At 50.4% G+C, this 23,675-nt stretch overlaps 2 protein-coding genes across 11 annotated transcripts in view; one reads left to right on the top strand and one right to left on the bottom strand.

The window, feature by feature from the left end:
* The first annotated feature begins 838 nt into the window (after positions 1 to 838).
* Positions 839 to 20,145, top strand: FCSK (fucose kinase). Of its 8 annotated transcripts, none has more exons than XM_081275018.1 (25): positions 839 to 908; positions 2,571 to 2,630; positions 5,436 to 5,540; positions 5,829 to 5,980; positions 6,901 to 6,951; positions 8,316 to 8,441; positions 8,810 to 8,882; positions 9,295 to 9,392; positions 9,803 to 9,883; positions 10,465 to 10,584; positions 10,761 to 10,932; positions 11,357 to 11,469; positions 12,001 to 12,102; positions 12,209 to 12,379; positions 12,810 to 12,874; positions 13,287 to 13,657; positions 14,289 to 14,499; positions 14,652 to 14,818; positions 14,905 to 15,126; positions 15,640 to 15,783; positions 15,942 to 16,061; positions 18,134 to 18,321; positions 18,403 to 18,502; positions 19,027 to 19,250; positions 19,422 to 20,145. In XM_081275018.1, exons 3-25 carry the CDS (start codon positions 5,459 to 5,461, stop codon positions 19,506 to 19,508), a joined length of 3,240 nt encoding a protein of 1,079 aa, XP_081131144.1. In that variant the 5' UTR covers positions 839 to 908; positions 2,571 to 2,630; positions 5,436 to 5,458; the 3' UTR covers positions 19,509 to 20,145. The 8 variants fall into 8 exon arrangements, with proteins under 8 accessions (XP_081131144.1, XP_081131146.1, XP_081131145.1 ...); XM_081275019.1 differs by lacking the exon at positions 839 to 908 and adding an exon at positions 925 to 1,154; XM_081275017.1 differs by lacking the exon at positions 839 to 908 and adding an exon at positions 925 to 1,158.
* A 280-nt stretch (positions 20,146 to 20,425) lies between these two features.
* The window catches only part of COG4 (component of oligomeric golgi complex 4), a 30,453-nt gene continuing 27,203 nt past the window's right edge, over positions 20,426 to 23,675 (bottom strand). For 2 of the 3 annotated variants that reach the window (XM_081275032.1, XM_081275033.1), the window contains exons 14-19: positions 23,081 to 23,197; positions 22,628 to 22,720; positions 22,001 to 22,084; positions 21,691 to 21,792; positions 21,304 to 21,432; positions 20,426 to 21,090 (exon numbers count right to left, since the gene is read on the bottom strand). In XM_081275032.1, coding sequence (XP_081131158.1) covers positions 20,956 to 21,090; positions 21,304 to 21,432; positions 21,691 to 21,792; positions 22,001 to 22,084; positions 22,628 to 22,720; positions 23,081 to 23,197 — 660 coding nt within the window. In that variant the 3' untranslated portion in view covers positions 20,426 to 20,955. Of the gene's footprint in view, positions 21,091 to 21,303; positions 21,433 to 21,690; positions 21,852 to 22,000; positions 22,085 to 22,627; positions 22,721 to 23,080; positions 23,198 to 23,675 lie in introns of those variants that run through there. The other variant, XR_014019732.1, reaches the window with a different exon arrangement.

The following is a 23,675-nucleotide window of genomic DNA, read 5'->3' as shown; positions in this document are numbered from 1 at the left end:
CCTCTGTCTTGATGCTTTCCTCTCAGTCCTGTTCTGCTTTTTAATTAGGTTGTAGATGGACACATTATTTTATTTATTTATTTATTTTTATGTGGTGCCGAGGATCAAACCCAGTCCGAGGCAAGCGCTCTGCCGCTGAGCTACACCCCCAGCCCCCTCAGTCCTGCTCTTGTACATATGTATGCTGTGTCCACACGCATTACTTTCTATGCAAGTGGCTTCCTGTACATACTGTCTGTTCTACAACTTGCTTCTTTTTCCTTAACAAGATGTCTTGAACATCGTTCCCTGCCTTTCTAGCTAACTGCTGCATTGTATTTCATTACATGGATGCGCCTACTTTAGTTTCCAGGACCCTAGAAATTGACACTCTGGGATGTTTCCATTCACAACTTTTGCAAAAGCTCCGGAGGTTTCTCTTCCCACTGTAGATTTGGAAAGTTTTTTTCCGAAAGAATCCAAGTGATGAAATCAGGAGCAGCATTGCTAACTGCTAATCAATCTAACTGTAGCTGCTTAAGCTCCCACAAGAACTGTGATTCCCACCCACCACCTCCGCTCGAACCGCAGTCTAAGGATTCGGCCAGGGGAGTTGAAAAAAAAAAAAAAGCCCAATACACCCAAGCGTGCAACCTCGAGTCACAGAAAACGGGCCTGCGTGTTTCAGAAGCACAGGCTTCTTGGGGAGGAGCTGAGATCGCCAGCTCCCCGGGGATCTCAAGACGCCGCCCTTAGCAAAGACAGGCGCGGAGTTGTACGCTGGCCGAAGCCCAGGCTCAGGGCCGCGTCTCCGGCGGCGGGAACCTATCCTAGTGGGGCAGGGCGGAACTACATTTCCCAGGGTGCTCCGCGAGACGACGCCAGCCCCGCGTGAAAGAGCTGGCTCCGCGAGCGCCCGGCGGCCGCAGGTACGTGGTGCGCGCGACTCCTCGCGGCTCCGTAGTCCTCCCGCGGGCTCCCACCGCACTCTGCGACCCGCCGCACGCCCAGGTCCCCCCAGGGAAAAGTCTCGAGAGCTTTACCGGCACCCTCGGGCGCTCACCTACACCAGGGGACTTCCGCTGTCCTACTTCCCTATGGCCTGGGTCTTTCAGCGGAAGTTTAGGGGACTGTGGACGCCTGGGACACGGAGGGACACGCCCCCGACCCCTGAGGCAGGTGGGGCGCTGAATGCAGACGCCGCTCTGATTTTACTTTGAGGCCACCTCCTGCCTCGGTTTATTTACCCCATCAGGTCTCATCATTATGCACAAATCTCCAAGGCATGCCGTTTGTGTAATTTACATTATTGCTTCTTTTCTACCTGTTTTCCAAAAGGCAACAAATTAGAGCCCTCTCTAAGCCTGTTTTTTTTTCCCCCCTTCGCGGTGCTAAAATGTGTAAAGTCCTTGCCTGGCCCATCTCACTATATTGAGAAGGCCTTATTATTTTAGTCTCTCCCTGGCTCCCCCACTCTATCAGTGTGTTGCCTAGGACATTAAAAAATGTTTTATCTTTGGTGCTGGGGGTATAGCTCAGTTGGAAGAGTGCTTGTCTCTCAAGCCCAAGGCCCTGGGTTCAATTCCCAGCACAAAAAAAAAAAAAAAAAAAAAGTTTTAGCTTCAGCAGATGAAGTTTTATTTAAAGTGGGCAGAGGGAGGGAGCTGGGGTTGTGGCTCAGTGGTAGAGCGCTTGCTTAGCAGGTGTGAGACAATGGGTTCTATTCTCAGCATCACATATATATAAATAGAGGTCCACTGACAACTTAAAAATATTTAAAAAAAGAAAGTGGGCAGAGTATTGGAATAATTATGATATGTGTTCTAAGATTTCTGTATTTCTGAGCACAAATACTGGAGTTTGAAACTCCTGCCTGCCTCTACTAGCTCTGTATGACCTTAGGCAAGGCAGGGTGTTTTCACCTGTTTTTTTTTTTTTTTTTAATCCCTTACTGGGATTGAACTCAGAGGCACTTGACCACTGAGCCACGTCCCTGGCCCTATTTTGTATTTTATTTAGAGACAGGGTCTCACTGAGTTGCGTAGCACCTCCGTTTTGCTGAGGCTGACTTTGAACTTGAGATCCTCCTGTCTCAGCCTCCCTAGTTGCTGGGATTACAGGCCTGCATCACATTGCCAGGCAAGTGTTTTCATTGTTAAGCCACACTTTTTTTTTTTTTTTTTTTTGGTACAAGAGATAACTTTCCTTTTTCTTTTTGGTACAGGGGATTGAACCCAGTGGTGCTTAACTACTGAGCTGCATCCCCAGCCCTTTTTTATTTATTTTTTATTATTATTTTTTAAATTTTTATTAAACATACTTTTTAGTTGTTGATGGACCTTTATTTTATTTATTTGTATGTGGTGCTGAGAATCGAACCCAGTGCCTCACACATGCTAGGCAAGTGTTCTACCACTGAGTCACAACCCCAGCCCTACTTTTTTATTTTGAGACAGGGCCTTGTTAAGCTGTTAAGGATAGCCTTGAACTTGTGATCCTCTTGCCTCAGCCTCCCAACTGTCTGGGATTACAGGCTTGTGCTACTGCACCCAGACCCAAATTAGAGGTTCTTACATTGATTTTTCCCTTAGGTTTCTAAGAGGAGATGACATTATCTTCTTCATGTTAGTTTGGATCCTTGGAAAAACAGAGTAAGTTGGGGTTAGATTTATGAGCTTTTATTGGGGGAAGAAAAAGGGGAGCGAGCTGGGGAGGTGGTAGAGCTGCCAATGTGAGATCTAGGTCTGACCCTTGTGATAGAGTCCTGGAAGGAGGGAGGGATGGGTAGGAAGGCTCAGACTACAGTGCAGTTGGAAAGCAGTTTCAGTTGGGGAGTCCTGGAGCCACAATTGCCTGTCACTGGAGTCTTGATTATATATATTTAATATTTAAATATTTATTTACTTATTTGTGGTGCTGAGGATTGAACCCAGGGCCTTGTGCATGCTAGGCAAGTACTCTACCAACTGAGCTATATCCCCAGCCCTTTACATTTTATTTTTATAGTACTGGGGGTTAAGTCCAGGGGCTCTTTTAAATCTCCAGCCCTTTTTATTTTTTGTTTAGAGACAGGGTCTCACTAAGTTACCAAGGTTGTCTTTGAACTTGCGCTGCTTCTGCCTCAGCCTCCTGAGTTGCTGGGATTCTAGGCATGTGCCATTGTGTCAGGCTGTCAGAGAAGTCTGGGTCTGCCCTGAGGAATTTGTGGGGAGCAGTTTGTGGAGAGTAGTCTCCATGTAGACAGGAAGGTAGATTCAGACTGCAGGGGGTGTGGGAGGGTGGGAGTGTGTCTGTCAGTTATACTCTCTGCCTCAGGAGACCTAGAGGGTTCAAGATGCCTTAGGCCACACAGTGAACTGTGGCCACAGTGGAGTTCCTTGCTGTTCCCTTCACAGGGAGAGCCACGTGGGCATCCTAGGGAATGTGTTTGCCCTCAGGTGCCTGGCTAAATTTTCTAGGTCAGATTTCTTTGGATTACCCCCCTGGGCTGAGCAGGCAGCAGAGCAATTTCTTTCAGTAGACAGAGGCTTTTCCTGAAAGTCGGGAGAAGCGTGGGAGTTGCTAAATCAGCCATAACTATGAGCTTGGTGGCAGCTGAGTCGGGTATAAGAAGAGACTGGTTGCTGAGATTCAGGTGTCAAGTTGGCTTTTGGCTGGGGTGTGAGCTAACCACTGGATGCATACGTAGGGCACATCTTGGACAGTGGCATGTGGCTTGCTTTGACCTTTCTCACACTGAGCTTTAGGAGCTGGAGGGAAGAGGTGACAGGTGTGCTGCTTTGTAGGATAGTAGCAGATCCCTGCCAGAGTCAAATACTAGGGCACATCTCAGGATCCAGCTACAGATGGTTGTGAGAGTGCAGAGGCTCTGGAGTCAATTTGGTTTCCCATGGGTTAGAGTGTTGGCTGGCCTGGGGGTACGGGTGAGGCCATAGCTTTGGCTGGACTTTCCCACCACTTATCAGTACCTTGGAGGAAGATGACTGATGGGTAGGGTGCAACCCCTTTTGCCTCAGAGCCTCTGGGAGAGGAGGTCCCTGAGTGTCTGGATTTCCTCCAACAGGTTTTTTTTTTTTTTTTAAGAGAGAGAGAGAGAAAAAAATTTTTAATATTTATATATTTATTTTTTAGTTTTTTCGGTGGACACAACATCTTTGTTTGTATGTGGTGCTGAGGATCGAACCTGGGCCGCATGCATGCCAGGCGAGCGCGCTACCGCTTGAGCCACATCCCCAGCTTCCTCCAACAGGTTTTGCACACCTCCCACAAGTCAGTGTTTGTGTTGGCTGCCCCCTTTCCAGGAAATCTCCCCAGCCTAGGGAACCTGGGAGGTTAGGTGCTCCTCTCCATCCCTTCCCCAGCTCGAAGCTGGTGACTGAGTGATGAGGGGTTCCTGTTACAGAAAAGGCAGCCCCTTGCTTAAGATGGGACCAGAGATCAACCCTGTCCCACTTGCCTCACTTCCTATCTCCTAAGTGTGCTCTCACAGAAAATGCTACATACCTGCATTTTTATATTATTGTATTAGGGGATTGAACCCACTGAGTTATATCCCAGCCCTTTTTATTTTTTATTTTGAGACAGGGTCTCACTAAATTGCTAAGGCTGACCTTGAACTTGCAGTCCTCCTTCTGCAGTCCCCCCAGTTGCTGGGATTACAGGTACCACCATGCCTGACTCACTCACATTTTAGAAAGTCAAAAAAACATGCTTGCCACATGATTTGGCAATTCCACTTCCCATGTCCCCCTAGAGGAATGAAGTATGGTACTCACACAAATCTGTACCTGAAGGTTAAATAAGAACTTCATTTTAGTCAGTCATGGTGGTGCATACCTATAATCCTAGTGACTTGGGAGGATGAAGCAGGAGGATTGCAAGTTTGAGACCAGCCTCAGCAACTTAGCAAGGCCCTAAGCAATTTAGTGAGACCCTGTCTCCAAATTAAAAAGGCAAGGAGGGAGGTTAGGGAGGGATGTGGCTCGGTGGTTAAACACCCCTGGGTTCAATCCCCAGTACCAAAAAAAAAGAAAGAACTTTATTCATGATTGCCAAAAGCTGGAGACAGTTAAACTATCTTTCAGTGAGTGAACAAATGAATAGACTGTGGTACCTGCACTCCAGGGGATGCTACTTGGCAGAAAAAAAGATAAGGATAAGCTATCAATCTTGTCTCATACGCATTATGTTGAAGGAAAGAAGCTAATGTCAAAAGTTCATATTCTGTTTATCTGACATTTTTGAAAAGACAAAACTATAGCTATGGAGAACAGATGAATAGTTATCAGGGGTTAGGGAGGGAGGAGGGTATGACCAAAAAGTAATAGGGTGAAGGAGTTTTTGTGATGGTGAGCACAATAATCTATACTTGTATTAAAATTCATAGGACTATATATCAGAAAGAATTTTAGTGTATAACAATTAAAATCATACACAACAATTTATTGCTGCTTCAGGAAGTTCTTCCACTTTGGCCAGAATGGAGCAGCCAAAGAGGGTTGATTGGACAGTCATCATCCTGACATGCCAGTACAAGGACAGTGTGCAGGTCTTCCAGAGAGGTAGGTGACTCCCCCTCCCCACCTTGCCCTCAAGGTAAACTTTCCCCATCCTCTCCCTTGCCAGATCCCTACAGCCCCAGGAACTGATCTCATATCTGACCTGGCCCTTCACTGTACTTGTTTTCTCACTTGCAAAATAGGAGTAAGAGGTTACTCTTACTTATCTGATAAGCAACCATATGAAAAGCTAAGTCAAAGAAATCAATGACTATTTCTAGGCTTGCTCAGGTGCTTTGGACCTGGACCGGGAGGTTGGGGGACAGGTCTCAGCATACTTTTTGACCACAGAGCTGGAAGTGAGGCAGAAGCGGGAGCAGATCCCCACTGGGACACTGTTACTGGCTGTGGAGGACCCTGAGACACGTGTGGGCAGTGGAGGAGCTACCCTCAATGCGCTGCTGGTGGCTGCTGAGCACCTGAGTGCCCGTGCAGGCTTCACTGTGAGTGATTCCCAGCTGCTGCCCCTCTGGCCCTGTTCTTGTTGGAATCAGATAATTTCCAAGATTTCCACCTCTCTGGCTCCGTTGCCCTGGCCAGGTCAGCATTTGGCATGTGTTTTAGAATCTGTACTTTGGCTAGACTCATCCCTGCCATGCCGTCCAGGTGAGAGCAGAAGGCAGGGTCTGCCTTTGTAGTGTTTTTAGAAAGTTGGAACCAATATCTCAATGGGAGGTTTTCTGGCTTTTTAAAAGTTTGAAGATTCCCAGCTACTTGGGAGGCTGAGGCAGAGAATTGCCAGTTTGAAGCCAGCCCTGGCTACTTAGCAAGACTGTGTCTCAAAATAAAAAGGGCTGGGCATATAGCTTAGTGGAAGAGTATCCCTGGGTTCAGTCCCTAGTAATGGAAAACAAAGAACAACAACAAAAAAACTCAACAAACAAGAAGCAGTGTTCGAAGATCTTGCTATCCTGGGTTGTCAGTCATACTTGTTTGGAACTGAGATGTGGCCTTCCTTTGGGACATGTGAGTCAGTGTCCTCACACACACCCAGCCACTTTTGGTCACCTTGTATGCATAGCATGGAGAGTGAGGGTAGTCACAGAGATGGCAAGGGTAGGGGATGGTGACACTGGTTGCTGAGTAGCTGACATTCCTTGAGTCACCTAGCTGTATGGCCTCAAGTCATTGCCTACAGCTGCCTATCCAAACCGAGGGCAGGGAGGTGGCCTAGGTAGAGAGCTGCTGGCTCCCTTACCCAGGCCAGGGCTGCCTCTCCCCTGTTTGGAGCCATTGGTCTTGACCTGGTCTTTGTCCTTTTGGTACCTGAGTGGACTTGTGTCAGAGTCCTTCCTTAGACAGGTCTTCCTCCAGGTGCCATTTGCTCAAGGCCTCTGTCCACGGGCTCTCTCTCTCTTGACAGGTGGTTACATCTGATGTCTTGCATTCATCCTGGATCCTCATCCTGCACATGGTAAGTGGAATTATGGGCATGGGCAATGTAAAGGATCAGAACCTTGATTCTCAGGATTGGGTGGAAATTGAGGAACTGTCTACCATTGTGCATGTGCAAGGTGTTCATTTTGCAAATCCCAAAGAATCAGAATCAATCAAAATGTCCAAAAATCGGAAACTGGCTAAATATATACAGTATGTCCTTCAGACAGATTAAAAGGTCTATCTTTATGCATTGACCTAGAATGAAACTTTTTTTTTTTTTTTTTTTTGTGCCAGTAATTGAACTCAGGGTCACTTAACCACTGAGCTACATTCTCAGCCCTTTTTATTTTTTTAATTTTGAGATAAGGTATTGCTAAGTGACTTAGGGCCTCACTAAACTGATGAGGCTGAACTTGCTGTCCTCCTGTCTCAGCATTCTGAGCTACTGGGATTACAGGTGTGCACCACCATGCTCAGCTAGAATGAGACCTACCAACTCTGTAATCTTGGCAAGTCACTAGACTATAGGTCTTGGTTTCATCTGTTGTATGTGTGTGTGGTGCTGGGGTTGAACGCAGGGCTTTGTGCATGCTAGGCAGGTATTGTAGTACTAAGCTACATCCTGGTGTCTTCATATATAAAGCAAGAACAGCAACAGCTCCTCCTTGATGTAGATGTGAACGTGGTTATGGACGTGCTGAGATGACCCACATGAATGCTTAAAACAGGGTCTGGCTTACTCCAAGTGCTCATTGAAAAAGGCCTGTGACAGAAGTTTGTGTGGAATGATCTCAGTTTTAATTTTTTTTTCTTTCGGTGATACTGGGCTAAACCCAGGTCTTCTTACACTGAACTATGTCCCCAGCCCTTATTTTATTTTGAGACAGGGTCTCAAAAGTTGCCTTGAACTTTGTTATCTTCCTGCCTCAGCCTTATCAGAATCATCTCATTCTTCTTCTTTTTTTTTTAATGTTTTTTTAGTTGTAGTTGGTCACAATACTTTTATTTTATTTATTATTTTTTATGTGGTGCTAAAGATCGAACCCACGCCTCACACGTACTAGGTGAGCACTCTGCCGCTGAGCCACAACCCCAACCTAGAGAATCATCTCATTCTTATAAAAAAAAATCATTTAAAGTATAAATTAAAGTCTGATAGAATGTACCTCAAATTAGGGCAGTAGTTAGTATCTGAGGGATAGTTTTCCTTTTTGCATATTTGAATTTTCTAATTTTTTTTTACAGTAATCATGTTCATTAAAAAAATTGTAAGGGAAATTGCTAAGATAACATTTTTTATACATCTTATACTCTATGCCTGCCACCCTTGCACAGCTGATGAGGTGTCCCAGTTTTTCTGCCCCCAGAGCTCCTTCACCAATCCCTGCTCCCACCCAGGGTCGAGACTTTCCCTTTGATGACTGTGGCCGGGCCTTTACCTGCCTCCCTGTGGAGAACCCCCAGGCCCCTGTGGAGGCCTTGGTCTGCAACCTGGACTGCTTGCTGGATATCATGACCCACCGGGTAAGCCACATGGTGGTCCAGGGGCCTGTTCCCGACTAGAGCCACCTCTCCCATACTGTGCCACCAGATAAGGTCTGTGCCAGTTCAGATAGGAGACCCCAGAAAGTTCAGGTACTTAATTTGTTATTGTCTCAATTTGGTCTTGGCCACCTTGGGGGAAGATGTGCTCTAGGTGGGACAGAGGGTGGTGATCATTGGTACCATAGGTCTTGAGAGGCCCCTGATACTTAAGGAGTAGACTCCCCTGGGATGAGGTTGTTGCTGGGGCATGTGAAACAGGCCAACATGCCTGTGAGGGAATAGAGAAAGGGCTGGGCCAGGCCATCCAGCTGCTTTCTCTCTTTTTCTTTTTTTCCTGTCCCCTGAAGCTGGGCCCAGGCTGTCCCCCAGGTGTGTGGGTCTGCAGCACTGACATGTTGCTGTCTGTTCCTTCAAACCCTGGTAAGTCTGAAAGGGCCTGGGATCACCTTTCCTTGCCACAGCTAGGGCAGGCTTTACCTTTCTAGCCCATTCTGTTTCTGGGCCTTCAGAAGGGAGGCTTAGGATATAGAGATGAAGCCCGGGAGACAGGCTTTCCCTTGCTACGACTCAGTATGCCTGTCTATAGAATGGACACAGCAGTGCTGCCCCTTCCACCCCACAGGGCTTTGTGGAAATACTTTGGGAGACAAGGGTTGTTATTCTCTAAAGGAGTGTCTGTTTGGTTTTGGAAACCATGTTCCCTTTTATTTATATCCATATTCCCTTTAGAGGTGCCCAGAAACCCAGCCCTGGGCTCTTGCTTCTCTGTAACTGGGGGTTCCTTGCCTTGGGTTGGGGCCCCTGGGAGCCTCTTGTATGTGCTATTCCATAGGGATCAGCTGGGACGGATTTCGGGGAGCCAGAGTGATCGCCCTTCCTGGGAGCCCAACTTATGCTCTGAATCATGGTGTCTACTTCACTGACTCCCAGGTACTGCCTCTGGGGACAGCTGAGCTGGCTGGGATGGCCTTCGAGTCCCATGCATTAGGAAACCCCTTGTCCTGGTCTTGATCTGGTCCTTGGTCCCAGCATGGTCTTGAGCCTGCCGTGCTTTTCCATGGCCACAACTCTGGGCTCACTTACCTTTTGCCACAGAAGCATTTCAGTCTGACTGCTTGCCAGGCTCAGGAAGGGCTCCCAGGCAGTGCCCACGATTAAAGCTGGTTCTCACCCTCTGTGGGTAGAACTCTTAGGTGCTTGTGTCCCCTGAGTGTGCTGCTGCCTGCCAGACTTGCATGATAAGTTTTCACTTGGAGAACACTTGTTGACACCTATGGCAATATTGCCTTCTGTGTCCTCTCTTGCTCCCTTTTCCAACTCTGAACATCCCCCCCACATAGGGCTTCGTTTTGGACATTTACTACCAGGGCACTGATGCAGAGATACGGCGGTGTATCCAGCCTGATGGGCATGTGCCACTGGTATGGCTGCTGGGCTCCAGATGGGGGTCTTTGAGGACATTTTGGGATGGGAGGGAGAATTTGCTTTCCTCTCTGGGGAAAAACCACACTCATTCTGGAAGCTTCCAGAGCAGGCTAGAACCAGAATCTGAGGATGGTCTAGAACTAGCTTTTAGGGGAGCAGCTATAGCCAGAATCTGAGGAAGGGGTAGCCTTGGAATTTGGGGTTTGTCCTGAACCAGAAGGCCTAGAACCAGAATGTGAGGAAGTCAGGGAATGCAGTTGGCAGGATGTAGAGAAGCAAACTTAGAATTTTTCTAGAATGAAGGACAGGGTGGGAGTAGTGGCGAAGTGTCGGGGACTGGACCATGGGGAAGGTGGAGAACTAGGCTTGGGAGGAGTACTGAAAGGTGCCTTGGTGGGAGCTGCCCCAAGTATGCCTGGAGTCTGGGTGCTGGGGCGGCTCAGAAGACTGGGACTGGTGTGGCATCTGTCCTCCCTGGGCCCAGCCTCCCTGGGCCCAGCCTCCCTGGGCCCAGCCTCTCATCCCTGAGCCTGGTCTCAGCACCTGTGCTACCTGACCCTTTTGGGGGCCTTTTCAGGTCTCTGGGGTTGTCTTCTTCTCTGTGGAGACTGCTGAACACCTCTTGGCCACCCATGTGAGCCCACCTCTAGATGCCTGCACCTATATGGGCTTGGACTCTGGAGCCCGGCCTGTTCAGGTAACTTGGGGAGGGCAGCTAGGGGTCCCTGGATGGGGACAAGGTGGTGCATGACCTCAGCCCCTTCCCCTCTCTGGACCATCCTCTCTGCTGATGGGACCATCCTAGCTCAACCTTGGGCTTATGGGTCCCAACCCCTGTCCCACCAATAGCTATGCTTCTTACCCTTGCTCTAGCTGTCCCTGTTTTTCGACATCCTGTTCTGCATGGCTCGAAACGTGAAGAGGGAGGACTTCTTGGCTGGGAGGCCCCCAGAAATGGGGCAGGGTGACATGGAGATAGCAGGTTACCTGCGGGGTGCCCGGGCTCAGCTGTGGAGGGAGCTGCGTGACCAGCCTCTCACCATGGGTGGGTACTGTCCATTGGCTCTGAGTTGGAGAGATCCTGGGAGGGAGGACCCCCAGAATGAGGCTGTCCCCTGCATTCTGGACCAGGCAGCCTGTCTCATAGACTAGACAATCACACCCTCCCCATCCAGAGCCCTTCCACTGAGATACCTCTTCTCCCAAATTTGCTTTTCTTTTTTTTTGGACTGCAATCCTGCTGTGTCCACTTGTTAGCTGTGGGGCTTTGGGCAGGTTGTGGAACCTCTGGACTTCAGGTTCCCCTTAGCCCAATAGGCTCATCACCACAGCTGCCCTGCCAGAGCTGCAGCGTGTGCAGAGGGAGGTGGGGGAGGTGTCTGATGAAGGTGTCTCTGCTGGCAGGAGACCCAGTCTGGCTCCTGACCCGCAGCAGGCATGGGGTTGGGGTCATACTTTTGTCTTTACAGTGTATATCCCTGACGGCAGTTATAGCTACATGACCACCTCGGCCAGTGAATTCCTGCACATATTCACACTGCCTGGGGTCTCTGGGCCCCAGATCATTCACTCCCAGGTGGAGGTGAGACCTACCTACTCCTTAGAGGTACCTGCTGGGTGCCTGGGGTCGGGTGGGATGTGGGCTTCAGGGAGGGACCAATACACCTTTGGAGTGTAGGTGTTTTCATCTCTATTATACGTGAGGCATGGGAGACTCAGAGAGGCTGAGTAACTTACCCAAGGCCACAGAACTGCTAAGTGACCAAGTCAGGATTTTACATTATGGTTCGCCTGATTGAGAAACTAACGACAACCTTTCTGTGGGGTCTGCTTGGGGAGAGAGGTACATATGAAGATATGGACCTAGGTTAGTGCCATGATGCTCAGGAAAGGGGCAGGCTAATTCAGAGGTGGCCTTGGGGTTGGAGGATGTTGGGTAGGTGAGATTGGAAAGGCCTCAGCTGGGGCCAGGGCAGGTCCAGAGAGGGGTCTGGCTGGCCAAAGGACATGGGAACAGTGGGCCTTGTGTTCAATACCCAGATGCTTTGTTGTTGGGGAGGGTCAGGCCAGCCCTGGGTCCTCAACCTTAAGACCTCTCTCCTTGGCTTCACAGGAACTACAGCTCCTGGGGGCCAGGAGCTCTGTGGTCAGCTGCCTGCTGGAGGGTGCCATTCACCTGGGGCCTGGGAGTGTCTTGCAGCACTGCCATTTGCGGGTGAGGCCTGCGAGCATGGGTAGGGGCGAGAGTGGCCAGTGTCCTACATGTTGGGGGCTTGCCTGTGTGCTTATCTACCCAAGATGCCTCTCCTTTTCCTCATCAGGGACCCATTCACATTGGTGCTGGCTGCTTTGTGAGTGGCTTGGATGTAGCACAGTCCAAGGCACTACATGGCCTGGAGCTGCATGACCTTGTCCTGCAGGGACACCATGTGCGGCTCCCTGGCTCCCTAGGCTGTGCCTTCACCCTGATTGGCCGCCTGGACAGCTGGGAAGTAGGTATCTGCCTTATATCTCCTCACCCCCATCTTCAGGCTTTGAGGGCCCCACCCCACCCTGGGCCCTCTGAGGCTTGGCCTTAGCAGTAGACTGTGGGTGCTTATGGCCAGGAGGTCTCAACAGGCCTTTGCCTCTTACTTGTCTGCCTTGTGAGTGGGTTGGGTGATTTTTTCCCCCCATTTTGCAGGCTGGAGACTTAGATTCAGAGAGACAGAGTCAGCTGTGAAAGATCAGATGTGGAACTCCAGATTTTGCTCCAAATTCTAGGCACCCAAGCAGAGTATTGAGGTCTTTTCAGAATTTGCTTAGCTGTGTGCCCACATCTCTTCTAGTCCTTGCTGGAGCAGCTGTCTGCCCTCTGGCCTAGAATCCCTAATCCTTTTCTGGAGTCTCCACAGCCCTGACTGCTTCCTCCTCTTCCCCCAGAGACAGGGGGAAGGCACATATCTCAACATGTCCTGGAATGAATTCTTCAAGAAGACAGGCATTCGGTAAGCTGATGCCTTGGCATGCTCTGTGGGCCCAGGCAACTAGGGTGGCCTCTTGGTGGCTTATTCCTTTCTTTGCCCTACAGTAGCCCCAGCCCCCCTTACCATCCCCCTTACCATCCCCTTTACCATCCCCCTTACCATCCCCCTTACCATCCCTCCAGGCCTGGGGTAGTTTGGGGCAGCTGGATCCTTGCCAGTACTTTTCCCTCTGGGCAACTCCAAACCCCTGGGTATGCTCCGACTTTTAGATTTTTGTTCAGTGACCTGTGGAGCATGGCCTTGCTTTCTGAACTGTCCTCTGTGCTGCCCCTGGAGGAGTTTATACTGTCCCCATGAATTGGCAGGCAGGTCAGGGTTTTGGGAGGAGGCACCCTTGGCTTCCCTCTTACTAATGTGATTCTCCCCACCTTAGAGATTGGGACCTGTGGGACCCAGACACACCCCCTGCAGAGCGTTGTCTTCTCAGTGCCCGCCTTTTTCCTGTGCTCCATCCTTTGAGGGCTCTGGGGCCCCGGGACATGCTATGGATGCTGGATCCCCCAGAGGATGGGGGTGAAGCCCTGAGGGCCTGGCGAGCCTCTTGGCGCCTGTCCTGGGAGCAGTTGCAGCCCCACCTGGACCGGGCAGCCACACTGGCCTCCCGCCGGGACCTGTTCTTCCGCCAGGCTCTGCATAAGGCACAGCATGTGCTGGAGACCCGGCAGGACCTCAGCCTGTGCCCACTAATCCGGGCTGCTGTCCACGAGGGCTGTTCTGGGCTACTGCTGGCCACACTGGACCAGGGTGAGTCAGCCCAGGGTCGCTGGTCCTGCATGCCCTATGCGCCAATTGCCATGACTAGGAGCCATGTGACTCCACAGCAGTGGAGACACCCAATGGAGTTTACTTAGCTTTTTGGGAAACTTCATCTCTGTCAGTGGGGAGTTTGGTCATGGTTATGGCCTGGTTGCTCAGTCTCTGGGTCCTAGAAACATGAGCAAACTTGCATGTTCTATGCTGGGTGCCAGGGTGTATGTCTGAGGCCCCAGACATATTTTCTGGGGGCTTAGAGCCTTTACTTTGAAGGTAGTGCCTCATTCATAGTCCCACAAAGCACTGGAACTGTGAAACATTAATGGTCCCTGTTTAAGTCACTCTCCCACACAGCTAGTTGCTGGGGAGATTGAGCTTGAACCTGGGTGGTTTGACCACTGAACCTGAGCTCTTAACTGCTGTGGGTGTCCTGGGTCAGAGTGAAGAAGCACATTTGGGCTGGAGCTGTCAAGATGAGAACTTCTTGCCGGGCAGAGAATAGGGTACATTCACAGGCAGGGGTGAGGGATCCAGAGTGTTTGGGGACTGTTGAGTAGTCTTTGGGAGCAAAGGGTGTTGGAGATAAGCTCCTTCCCTGTCATCCCTAACTTCTAACCCCCAGTTGCAGCGAGGGCAGGAGATCCTGGTGTGGTAGCACGTGCTCTGGCCTGTGTGGCGGATGTACTGAGCTGCATGGCAGAGGGCCAGGGAGGCTTACGGAGTGGGCCAGCTGCGAATCCTGAATGGATGCGGCCCTTCTCATACCTGGAGTGCGGAGACCTGGCAGCGGGTGTGGAGGCACTTGCCCAGGAGAGGGACAAATGGCTGAGCAGGTGGGTACTAATGAAAGTCACAACCCTTTGAGAAGCCCCTGGCCATCCAGGGAAATAGCCCTTGATGGTGGAAGCCCAGAGACAGGTGGGTCATCCAGGTAACTGCCCCCAGCTTGAGGTGCCACGTTGCTATCTTCCTTCCCTCTGGGCAGGCCAGCCTTATTGGTGCGAGCTGCCCGCCACTATGAGGGGGCTGGGCAGATCCTGATCCGCCAGGCTGTGATGACAGCCCAGCACTTTGTCTCCATGGAGCCAGTGGAGCTGCCAGCACTTGGGCAGTGGGTGATAGCTGAGTGTCCAGCCCGTGTGGATTTCTCTGGTGAGCTCCTTTTGGGGTTAGGGGTGACAGTAATCACACAGGGCCAGGCTGGCAGGCTCCATGACCAGCTTGTCAAACTTCTACAGGGGGCTGGAGTGACACACCACCGCTTGCCTATGAGCATGGTGGGGCAGTGCTGGGCCTGGCTGTGCGAGTAGATGGCCGCCGGCCTATTGGGGCCAGGGCACGTCGCATCCTAGAACCTGAGTTGTGGCTGGCCGTGGGGCCTCGGCAGGATCAGATGGCTGTGAAGATAGTGTGCCGGAGCCTGGACGACCTGCAGGATTACTGCCAGCCCCATGCCCCAGGTCAGGACATGTGTGGATGGGGATGGCATATGCAGCCAGCCAGGGTCAGGGCAGAACCTGGAGCTCTCTCCAGATAGGACTGCAGGCTCCTGGGACCTAGCCAGTATGGTTGAAGAGCCCCCAAAGGAAAGGAAAGGGCTGGAACTCACCCTACCTAGGCACATACAGGCATAAGAAATAGAATGAGGGGCTGTGGTTGTGGCTCAGCGGTAGAGCACTTGCCTAGCATGCGTGAGGCTCTGGGTTCCATCCTCAGCACCACATAAAAATAAACAAATAAATAAAGGTATTGTGTCCATTTGCAACTGGGAAAAAAAAAAAAAGAAATAGAGATGACACTTTTGCCCATGTTAGAGGCCCTGTGGTGGCTTGAGGATGGGGCCTGTGCTGCTGCTGGACTTTTGTTCCACCAGATGAACCCTATCCCAGACTGGGAAGTTGCAAGGTTTGGTGGGATGTCTGATTTGTGTCACAAGAAACCAAATTATTTACTTTGTGCCTATTCCTCTAAAGGGGCCCTCCTGAAGGCAGCCTTTATCTGTGCGGGGATTGTGCATGTCCACTCTGAGCACCCACTGCGTGAACAACTGCTGCATACCTTTGGGGGTGGCTTTGAGCTGCACACCTGGTCTGAGCTGCCCCATGGTTCTGGCCTTGGTGAGTGGGCCCTGGCTCCCTGCTGCCCACCTGCCCTATCACAGCTCTCTACCTTGGCTTGCAAACCCCACTCCCTAACCTCTGCACAGCCAAAGAGTGGGGCAGGATTGGCCCGGCAGAGGTGGTTCATGCCTAGTGCCTTCCTTTGTGCCCTGCAGGTACCAGCAGCATCCTGGCAGGTGCTGCCTTGGCTGCCTTGCAGCGGGCTGCAGGCCGGGTGGTGGGCATGGAAGCCCTGATACATGCAGTTCTACACCTGGAGCAGGTGCTCACCACAGGTATGAAATGGCCCAGGGTGGGGCCATCTTTCCCAAGGCCTTGGGGAGATCCCCTGAGTTTACATGGAATTTTCCAGCAGCCACATAACTGTACTGCTCCTTAAAATGGTTGTAGTTTATCACTTTGATATTCTCTAGTGGTTTTCAACTTGAAATGTTCTACCTTGAAGGAGCTGATGTCTTATAACCACCTACTGAGTGCCAGAATCTGTTGCGCTTTTCATGTGTGTTGGGTATCTGTGGGCACCAGTCACTAGTTTCTCTTACTCTTCCCGCTTCCAGACTGTCCTTCAGGGTTAGTGGGGAAAACAGTATGGAGTGAAGGAGAGACTTCAGCCTGCCCTTCTGGCAATGTGCCTTTTTCTTGGTCATCTGTACCCCTGCTGTTCTCCAGCCATATGGAGGAGCAGCAAGGGCCAACCAAGGATATGATCTAATCGGATGTTCCTGGCACCAGGCTTCTCTCCTCCTGGCTGCTGTGTTGCCTTGGAATCATGCATCAATAGAGCAGTCAGGGACTTGTCTGATTCCAGATCCTAGGCTGTTCTGTTCACCCAGGCCTGGTCTTCAGCCTGGCTCTGGAATAAAACTGCCACAGATGCTGGATTATGGCAGCCATACTCCTCTTCCTCTGCAGCCAGCCCTCTGCTTTCATTGAAATGACTCATAGCCCATATCAGGTAGTCATTAGTGAAAGGGTTAGATAGAGAGTTCTTTTCAGTTTCCTTTGGGGTGTGCTATTCAAGTTCTTCATTTGGTCAACTGACAGCTATTTATTGAGAATCTACTGGGGATCAAATGAGGAAAAACATGGTTCTTGCTTTTAAAAGTCATAGTGTATAAAGAAGATTGACATTAATCAATAACCACTTTAGTGAGTGTATCATGTTAAACCACACTAAGTGCTCTGAAGGAGAGGTGCACATTTCAAGGGGTTTTTAACATTTTGAATTGTATCCTATCACTGTCTTTTAGTTAGAAAGTTCCAGTTGCCTCTTGCCATTTGCATTCTGTACTTTAAATCCTTTCAGGCCCTTTCTCAATTATCAAAAGCCTGTCTCAGAAGCAACTCAAGTTCTTTCAGTATTTTAAAATTTTTTGTTGGTACCAGGGATTGAACCCAGGGGCACTTTACCACTGAGCTATATCCCTAGTCCTTTTTAAATTTTTTACTTTGAGACAGGGTCTTGCTAGGTTGATTTGGGCCTCACTAAATTGCTGAAGCTGGCCTTGAACTTGTGATCCTTTCATCTCAGCCTCCTGAGTTGCTGGGATTACAAGTATGTGCCATGGCATGTGGCCACTTTTGTTTGTTTTTGGTCCTGGGAATTACACCCAGGGGCACTTTATCACTGAGCTTCATCCCCAGCCCTTTTTATTTTTTATTTTGAGAATCTCACAGGGTCTTTCTAAGTTCGTGAGGCTGGCCTTGATTTTGTAATCCTCCTGCTTTTAGCTTCCCAAGCTGCTATGATTACAGGTGTGCATCACTGTGCTTAGTTACTTTTATTTATTTTTAAATAAATGATGTTGATCCTGCCTTAGCCTAAGTAGTTGGGACTGTAGGCATGTGCTACTTTGCCCAACTTTGTCACTTATATAGCTTCAAAGGGAAGAAATTAATAACTTTTATTACTAAAGCAAGATGTATTCATCTTTGAAGTTAAGCTTTTCAGCATCTCTCATTTTTTTAATTTATTTCCAACATAAACTGAGAAGACAAGATGAGATGGGACCATTAGCTACGGGAATTACTATCCCCTCTCTTCTGGCTGTAACTTCCCTGGAAGGGAGGGTTAGTTACATTTGTTCTTTGATATGGTTTACCCAAATTCCAAACTGAGGCCTGTGAATACCAAACTTGGCCCTGGACTGCAGCCTTCTCCCTTGCTGGGACTGGGCTGCTCTCAGGTTTGGGGACAGAAGCTGAATAGCTTACCTGTCCCAGTTGGAGTTGAGGGAACTGTCTTCCCATATTGGTCCCAGCCATGGATGCAGGGTCAGGAGCTTGTGCTGGAATAGTGAAGTTGGGCCAGTTAGGCTCCAACAATGATAGGGCCCCGGGATTGCAGGAGGTGGCTGGCAGGACCAGGTGGGTGGCCTAATGCCTGGCATCAAGATGGGGCACTCCCGGGCCCAGCTGCCACTGAAGGTGGAGGTCGAAGAGATCATTGTGCCCGAGGGCTTTGTCCAGAAGCTCAATGACCACCTGCTCCTGGTGTACACTGGCAAAACCCGCCTGGCACGGAATCTACTGCAGGTGAGCCCAAGCCTAGGATGAGGGAGGCAGTGGCACAGTGGGGCTTGGGTCTTCATCACACCTCTTCTGCTCCACCTGCAGGATGTCCTGAGGAGTTGGTATGCCCGGCTGCCTGCTGTGGTACAGAATGCCCACAGTCTGGTGCAGCAGACCAAGGAGTGCGCAGAAGCCTTCCGCCAAGGTGAGGTGTTCCTTCCAAGGGAGGTTGGAGCATGAAGAGCAGGAACCTTGACACTATGGATCTTAGAGGCTAGGGGCCTTTCTAGGTTTGGCATAGGCCCAAGGTATGAAGGCCTCCAGGGATAGAAGCATTCTGTCTGTCCCCTCCAGGATCTCACACGTAAGATAGGAACCATGTGGACAAAACTTGACTCATGAGAAAGGCCCTTCAGTCCCACATAACAGGAAGCAGATGAGGAAAGAGGCTCATCCTGTTGCATGGAAGTCAGAGCTAAGCAGGGCTCCAAGTGTATGGCTACAGTGTTTTCTGAATACTGACTATGCTGGGTGGGCACCATGTCAGTTGCTTTGTGTGGATTAGTCCTCAGCCCTGTGTAGTGAGCTTTATTATTCCTCTTTCCTGCCAGTGCAGCACTGGGATAATCGGGACACCGGTATAGTGCCTCTTTGCACTGCATTCCTCTACCAGTGGGTGTTGAGTGTCTTGGCCCAGGCATGCCACTCCCTTCTTTGCCCCAACTCCAGGAAGCCTGCCTCTACTGGGACAGTACCTGACCTCATACTGGGAACAGAAGAAGCTCATGGCTCCAGGCTGTGAGCCCCTGGCTGTGCGGCGAATGATGGATGTCCTGGCTCCACATGTACATGGCCAGAGCCTGGCAGGGGCAGGTGGTGGGGGCTTTCTCTATCTGTTGACCAAGGAGCCACGGCAGAAGGCGGCTTTGGAAGCTGTGCTGGCCAAGACTGAGGTACAACAAGGTGTCAGGGTCGGTAGCTGGTGGGGGTGAGACACCTCATTGGAGCCTACCAACTCACTAGGGACTGCATCTACAAGTCCCCCTGGTCCTGCTGCCTTAGTCCAGCCTCTAGAAGGCCTGAGAGTTGCTCAGAGGCCTCTAAGCACCTTCTCTCCTTTCCAGGGCCTTGGCAACTACAGCATCCACCTGGTGGAAGTGGATACTCAGGGCTTGAGCCTGCAACTTCTAAGGAATGAGGCCTCCTCCTGATGCTTTGCAATGAAGCTGGGCAACACCTGGAGCTGTCTTTCCTTTTCCTCTTTCCCCTATGGGAGATCTCAGCTTGCTATGTCCCATTTATTTTTTTGAATCTGTTTCCAAAGGAAGCAAGACTTGGGCAAGTGAGGCAATGCTTAGGGACAGACTGTACATCCTGGCTGACAATAGCTGAGGCTTGGCTTCTGCTCCATCTGAACTCAGGAATGTTCTAAGCTGTGTCCTATGTGGCCTTTACAAACTCTGTATCCCAGTGTAGACCTTGGCTTTTTCTCCACTAGGACCCTGGAGGAAGGGAATGACAACCAGTCACACCAGGTGGCTAAGGAATCCTTTGGTGAGGCCAACCCTGGAGAGGCCCTTTGAGTCATTTCCTGTGGCCTGTTTTAGTGTCAGAGACATGGGTAACCCTCATTCCTCAGCTCTTCTGGGGGAGTGGGTTGAGGGTGGGGCTCCATGGGGTCCTGCAGCAATTTTCTACCCACCCAGGCCTTAACCAGAAACACTACAGACAGTGCTAAAGGACCCAGTGCCTGTGGGCAATGGCTTCTCAAGAAGGACATCTTGGAATAAATTCACTTTGCCCTTCATGGTTCTCAGAAAGCTTTCTTGTTCCTGCTGGGAGCAATTCCCACTTCTCTTGGCACTGTAGGAAAACGGCCCTGGTGTGATCCAGCTTCTGGAACTGAGGGTCCAAGATGGGGGTGAGAATATAGGATTGAATGAGGGCGCCTGTGGACATGTGGGTCCTGGAGGTGGCTGGGTACTGCCTTAAGTGTGGGAGGAGGCTGAGGTCTTAGGCATTTAACTTCACATTTCAGTACAACTGGCAGACCTGCCCTGCCTGGAACCAGCACACTGTGGCATCTTAGTAGTGTCTTTTTTTTTTAAAGAGAGAGAATTTTAATATTTTTTAGTTCTCGGAGGACACAACATCTTTGTATGTGGTGCTGAGGATCGAACCCGGGCCGCATGCATGCCAGGCGAGCGCGCTACAGCTTGAGCGACATCCCTAGCCCCTTAGTAGTGTCTTTATTCTGATGTTTATTTGTAAACATCACAGCCTCTAGTCAAACCTAATTCCCAAGTCCCCAGATGCACCCAAGTCCTCTAAGGTGCTGGCAGGGGCAGCATGTTTGCTGCAGTATTTGTGGGTAAGAGAATGACCACCCATGCAGAAGGCTAGCCTGGGCCACATGCTTCCTGCCTTGGCCCTCCCATTTCTCTTGGTGGGGAAAGGTTGTTCCCAAAGCACCACCCAGCTAGGTCTGAGGGCCAAGGATGGAGTAAGTCCAGGCCTTGTCTTCCTGCTGTCCATAGTTGAATAGTCCTGAGCTGTAGGAGCTCCCTGAAGCCAGCCAGCCTCGCATCGCTCCTTGGCTATGGCTACTGAGGAACCAGTCCTTGAAGGGTGATGGGCTGGCTGGGCTCACTCTGGCAGCTATAGGCGCAACCTTTTGATGTCCTCACTGCGGAAGTCTATGCGCAGAGCCAGCACCTGACGCACTTCAGCAGGGGTGAGGCGCCATGTCAGTGGGCCAGAGTTGGCACCCCAGTAATCTAGGATCTCAGTCACCTGTGTGTAAAAAGAGAAACCACTCAGCAAGGTGGGGGGCTATCCTAAGGGAAGGCCCTGGGCTCCACCAAGGGCAAAGCAGGGTACCTAGGAGGGGGAAGGTACCCCACAGGGTTGGGCTGCTGATAGACATGAGAAAGTGACAGGGATCCAAAATTTTGTTTTTGCCTCTTTCCAGTCTCTTCCTGGCTAGGCTGAGGAAGCTCCACATACCCGCTCCAGATTGAGGATTGTGGCCATCTGGGAGAGCCGGGCAAACTTGTCTCTTATGGTCCAGGTTGTCACGGTGGTAAGGTAGGCAATGAGTGACCTCAGCTCCTTGTCAAACTGGAGACCACCCAGCTGAAGAGAACACAAGCCAACGTTCTGTTTAAGGTGGACAAGCAGCACTAGTCTCCAACTGCCCTCAGAACTGAGAGACAAGGCCAGCTGGGCCTCAGGCAGTGCTAAGTGGCTTATTTGCTCTAGGGCATTAGAAGCCAGGGCAGGATTGGGCTCACAAACACAGGGTCTGCAGGTGGCAGAGCACTGAAGTCTTGGGAAGGCATGACTTGTTTTCTTCAGACGAAAGAGGTGTGAATCTGGGCTCCCTTGACTTACCCGGTTAAAGGTGGATTTCAGCACCACTTTCTCCAACTCGACGGCAACAAGGCTGGTCATGAGGCCGGTCAGGCTGTCATAGATGACTGGGGACAGGCTGGCCTGCACAGAGGCGTGGTATCAGTGGAGTCCTGCCTAGCCCCTCTGTCTCTCACTGGAGTCTTCAGGAGAAGGGGACAATTACATAAGACCATGGGGGAGTATTTCCAAGGCTGGGGCTCAGAAGGGCTTTCAGAGTTTGCAGCAGGTGTGATAAGACACAAGCTGCTGGTGTGGGCAGAGATGGGTAGTTCCCTAAGCCCCCACTCACCTTGAACTCTGCCATTTGCTGTTCCAGGTTAAGGATGAACTGTTGTACCCAAGGGTCATTGGCCTCATAGTCATTGAATTCTTCCTATTGTCATGAAGCAAGGGCGGGTCAACATGGGCCTCTAAGAAGTACCACTTACTCCCACCCCTTCTTTACCCCTCTATGAAAAAAAATGTAAGAGGCCCTTCCTCTCTGTAGCCTCTGACTCCTTCAGTTCAGAACCAGCTAGTCTTCCAAGCTGGCACAACTGCTGCATCACACCTCTAGCCAGGGAAGAGCCCTGGGCTGTGGAGCCATGACAGACTATGGCAAGGCACCTGGCCGCCTGTTTCTCCTGCAGCTCATGTTTTATAGGAGCGAAATCACTAGGCTAAGGGAAAAAAATTCCTGAGTCTACAAGATATGGGGCAAAAAAAGCCTCAGTAAAAAGAAATAGGTCTAGGCAAATTCCCTTCACATGTTTCTCTGATGTAGCAACAAGCTGTTTCTCGGAAGGAACCTAGTCTTTGAGAGGGAGGCAGCTGAGCAGTACGCTAAGGTCTAGTGTGATCAGATGGCTCCACAGTCCTCTTGCTGGGGTGGGGGAAGGGTAAGCCTGGGCTTGTGGACTGCAGTGGTCAGGCTGACCTCCTCGATGTTGTGGGAGACAGAGAGAAAGGTGTTGATCCAAGGCTGCACCTGTGGTTTGACTGCCGTGCTGTTGAGCTCTGTCAGCCCTTCCTATGCAATGACAGGGCAGAGACACATCAGTCACACATCCCCACCCTTTCTGTTTTTTTCTATCCCTCCCTCAAGTGCAGGGTACTCTTGCAGCTCTGAGGCCCTCTACAAACCCTATGGAAAGCAGAAAGGAGATCATGCTCATAAAAGGATCCAGAAACAAAAGGTCCTTTTCTAGATCTGTGCAGATTCAGGTCCAGAATGAAGTCCTGAGGTTGTTTTAGTAAACTCTCAAAAGATGATTTTATAGTGCCTAGTTCTTAGCAGCACCTGTGACTAAGGGCAAACAGCAAGTCAGAGTAACCAGCAGGTTACTTTGAGTATCTTTCTGAGGTACCACATGGAGATTCTGGGGCTTACCTGTAAAAGGTCTCGGAATTTGTTGGACACAGCAGCCAAGTCAGAAAGGCAGCTGTCAAACTTGGCCTGGGCCTGCTCACCTCCAATGCCCTGGCTGAACAGCTTGGTGCAGTCACTCTAGGAGAGAACACAGCTTTAGACTACTAAGCACGCCTATGTCATGGGAATGGGAATGGTGAGGAAGTACAGAGGAGGCCAATATGCAACCAGCCATCTCTTCTTCTCCTTCAGCCCTTTTTTGGGGGAGGGCAGGTACTGTGGATTTAACTCAGGGACACTTTACCATTGAGCTATATCCCCAGCCCTTTTTAAAATTCTGAGACAGGGTCTTACCAAGTTGCTCAGGGTCTCACTAAGTTACTGAGGCTTGTCTTGAACTTGTGATCCTCCTGCCTCAGCCTCCTTTATGAGCAGCTTTTTTTTTAAAAAATTTATTTATTTATTTAATTTTCGGCGGAAACAACATCTTTGTATGTGGTGCTGAGGATCGAACCAGGGCCGCACGCATGCCAGGCAAGTGCACTACTGCTTGAGCCACATCCTCAGCCCTCTATGAGCAGCTTTGACCTATCTTATGCAAGAGTCCTTATGGCCT

This window comes from Spermophilus citellus (genome assembly GCF_964194105.1).
Source record: "Spermophilus citellus genome assembly, chromosome: 18".
Classification (NCBI taxonomy): domain Eukaryota; kingdom Metazoa; phylum Chordata; class Mammalia; order Rodentia; family Sciuridae; genus Spermophilus; species Spermophilus citellus.
The sequence above is the reverse complement of the archived record's forward strand: the minus strand, read 5'-3'. Positions and strand labels throughout refer to the sequence as shown.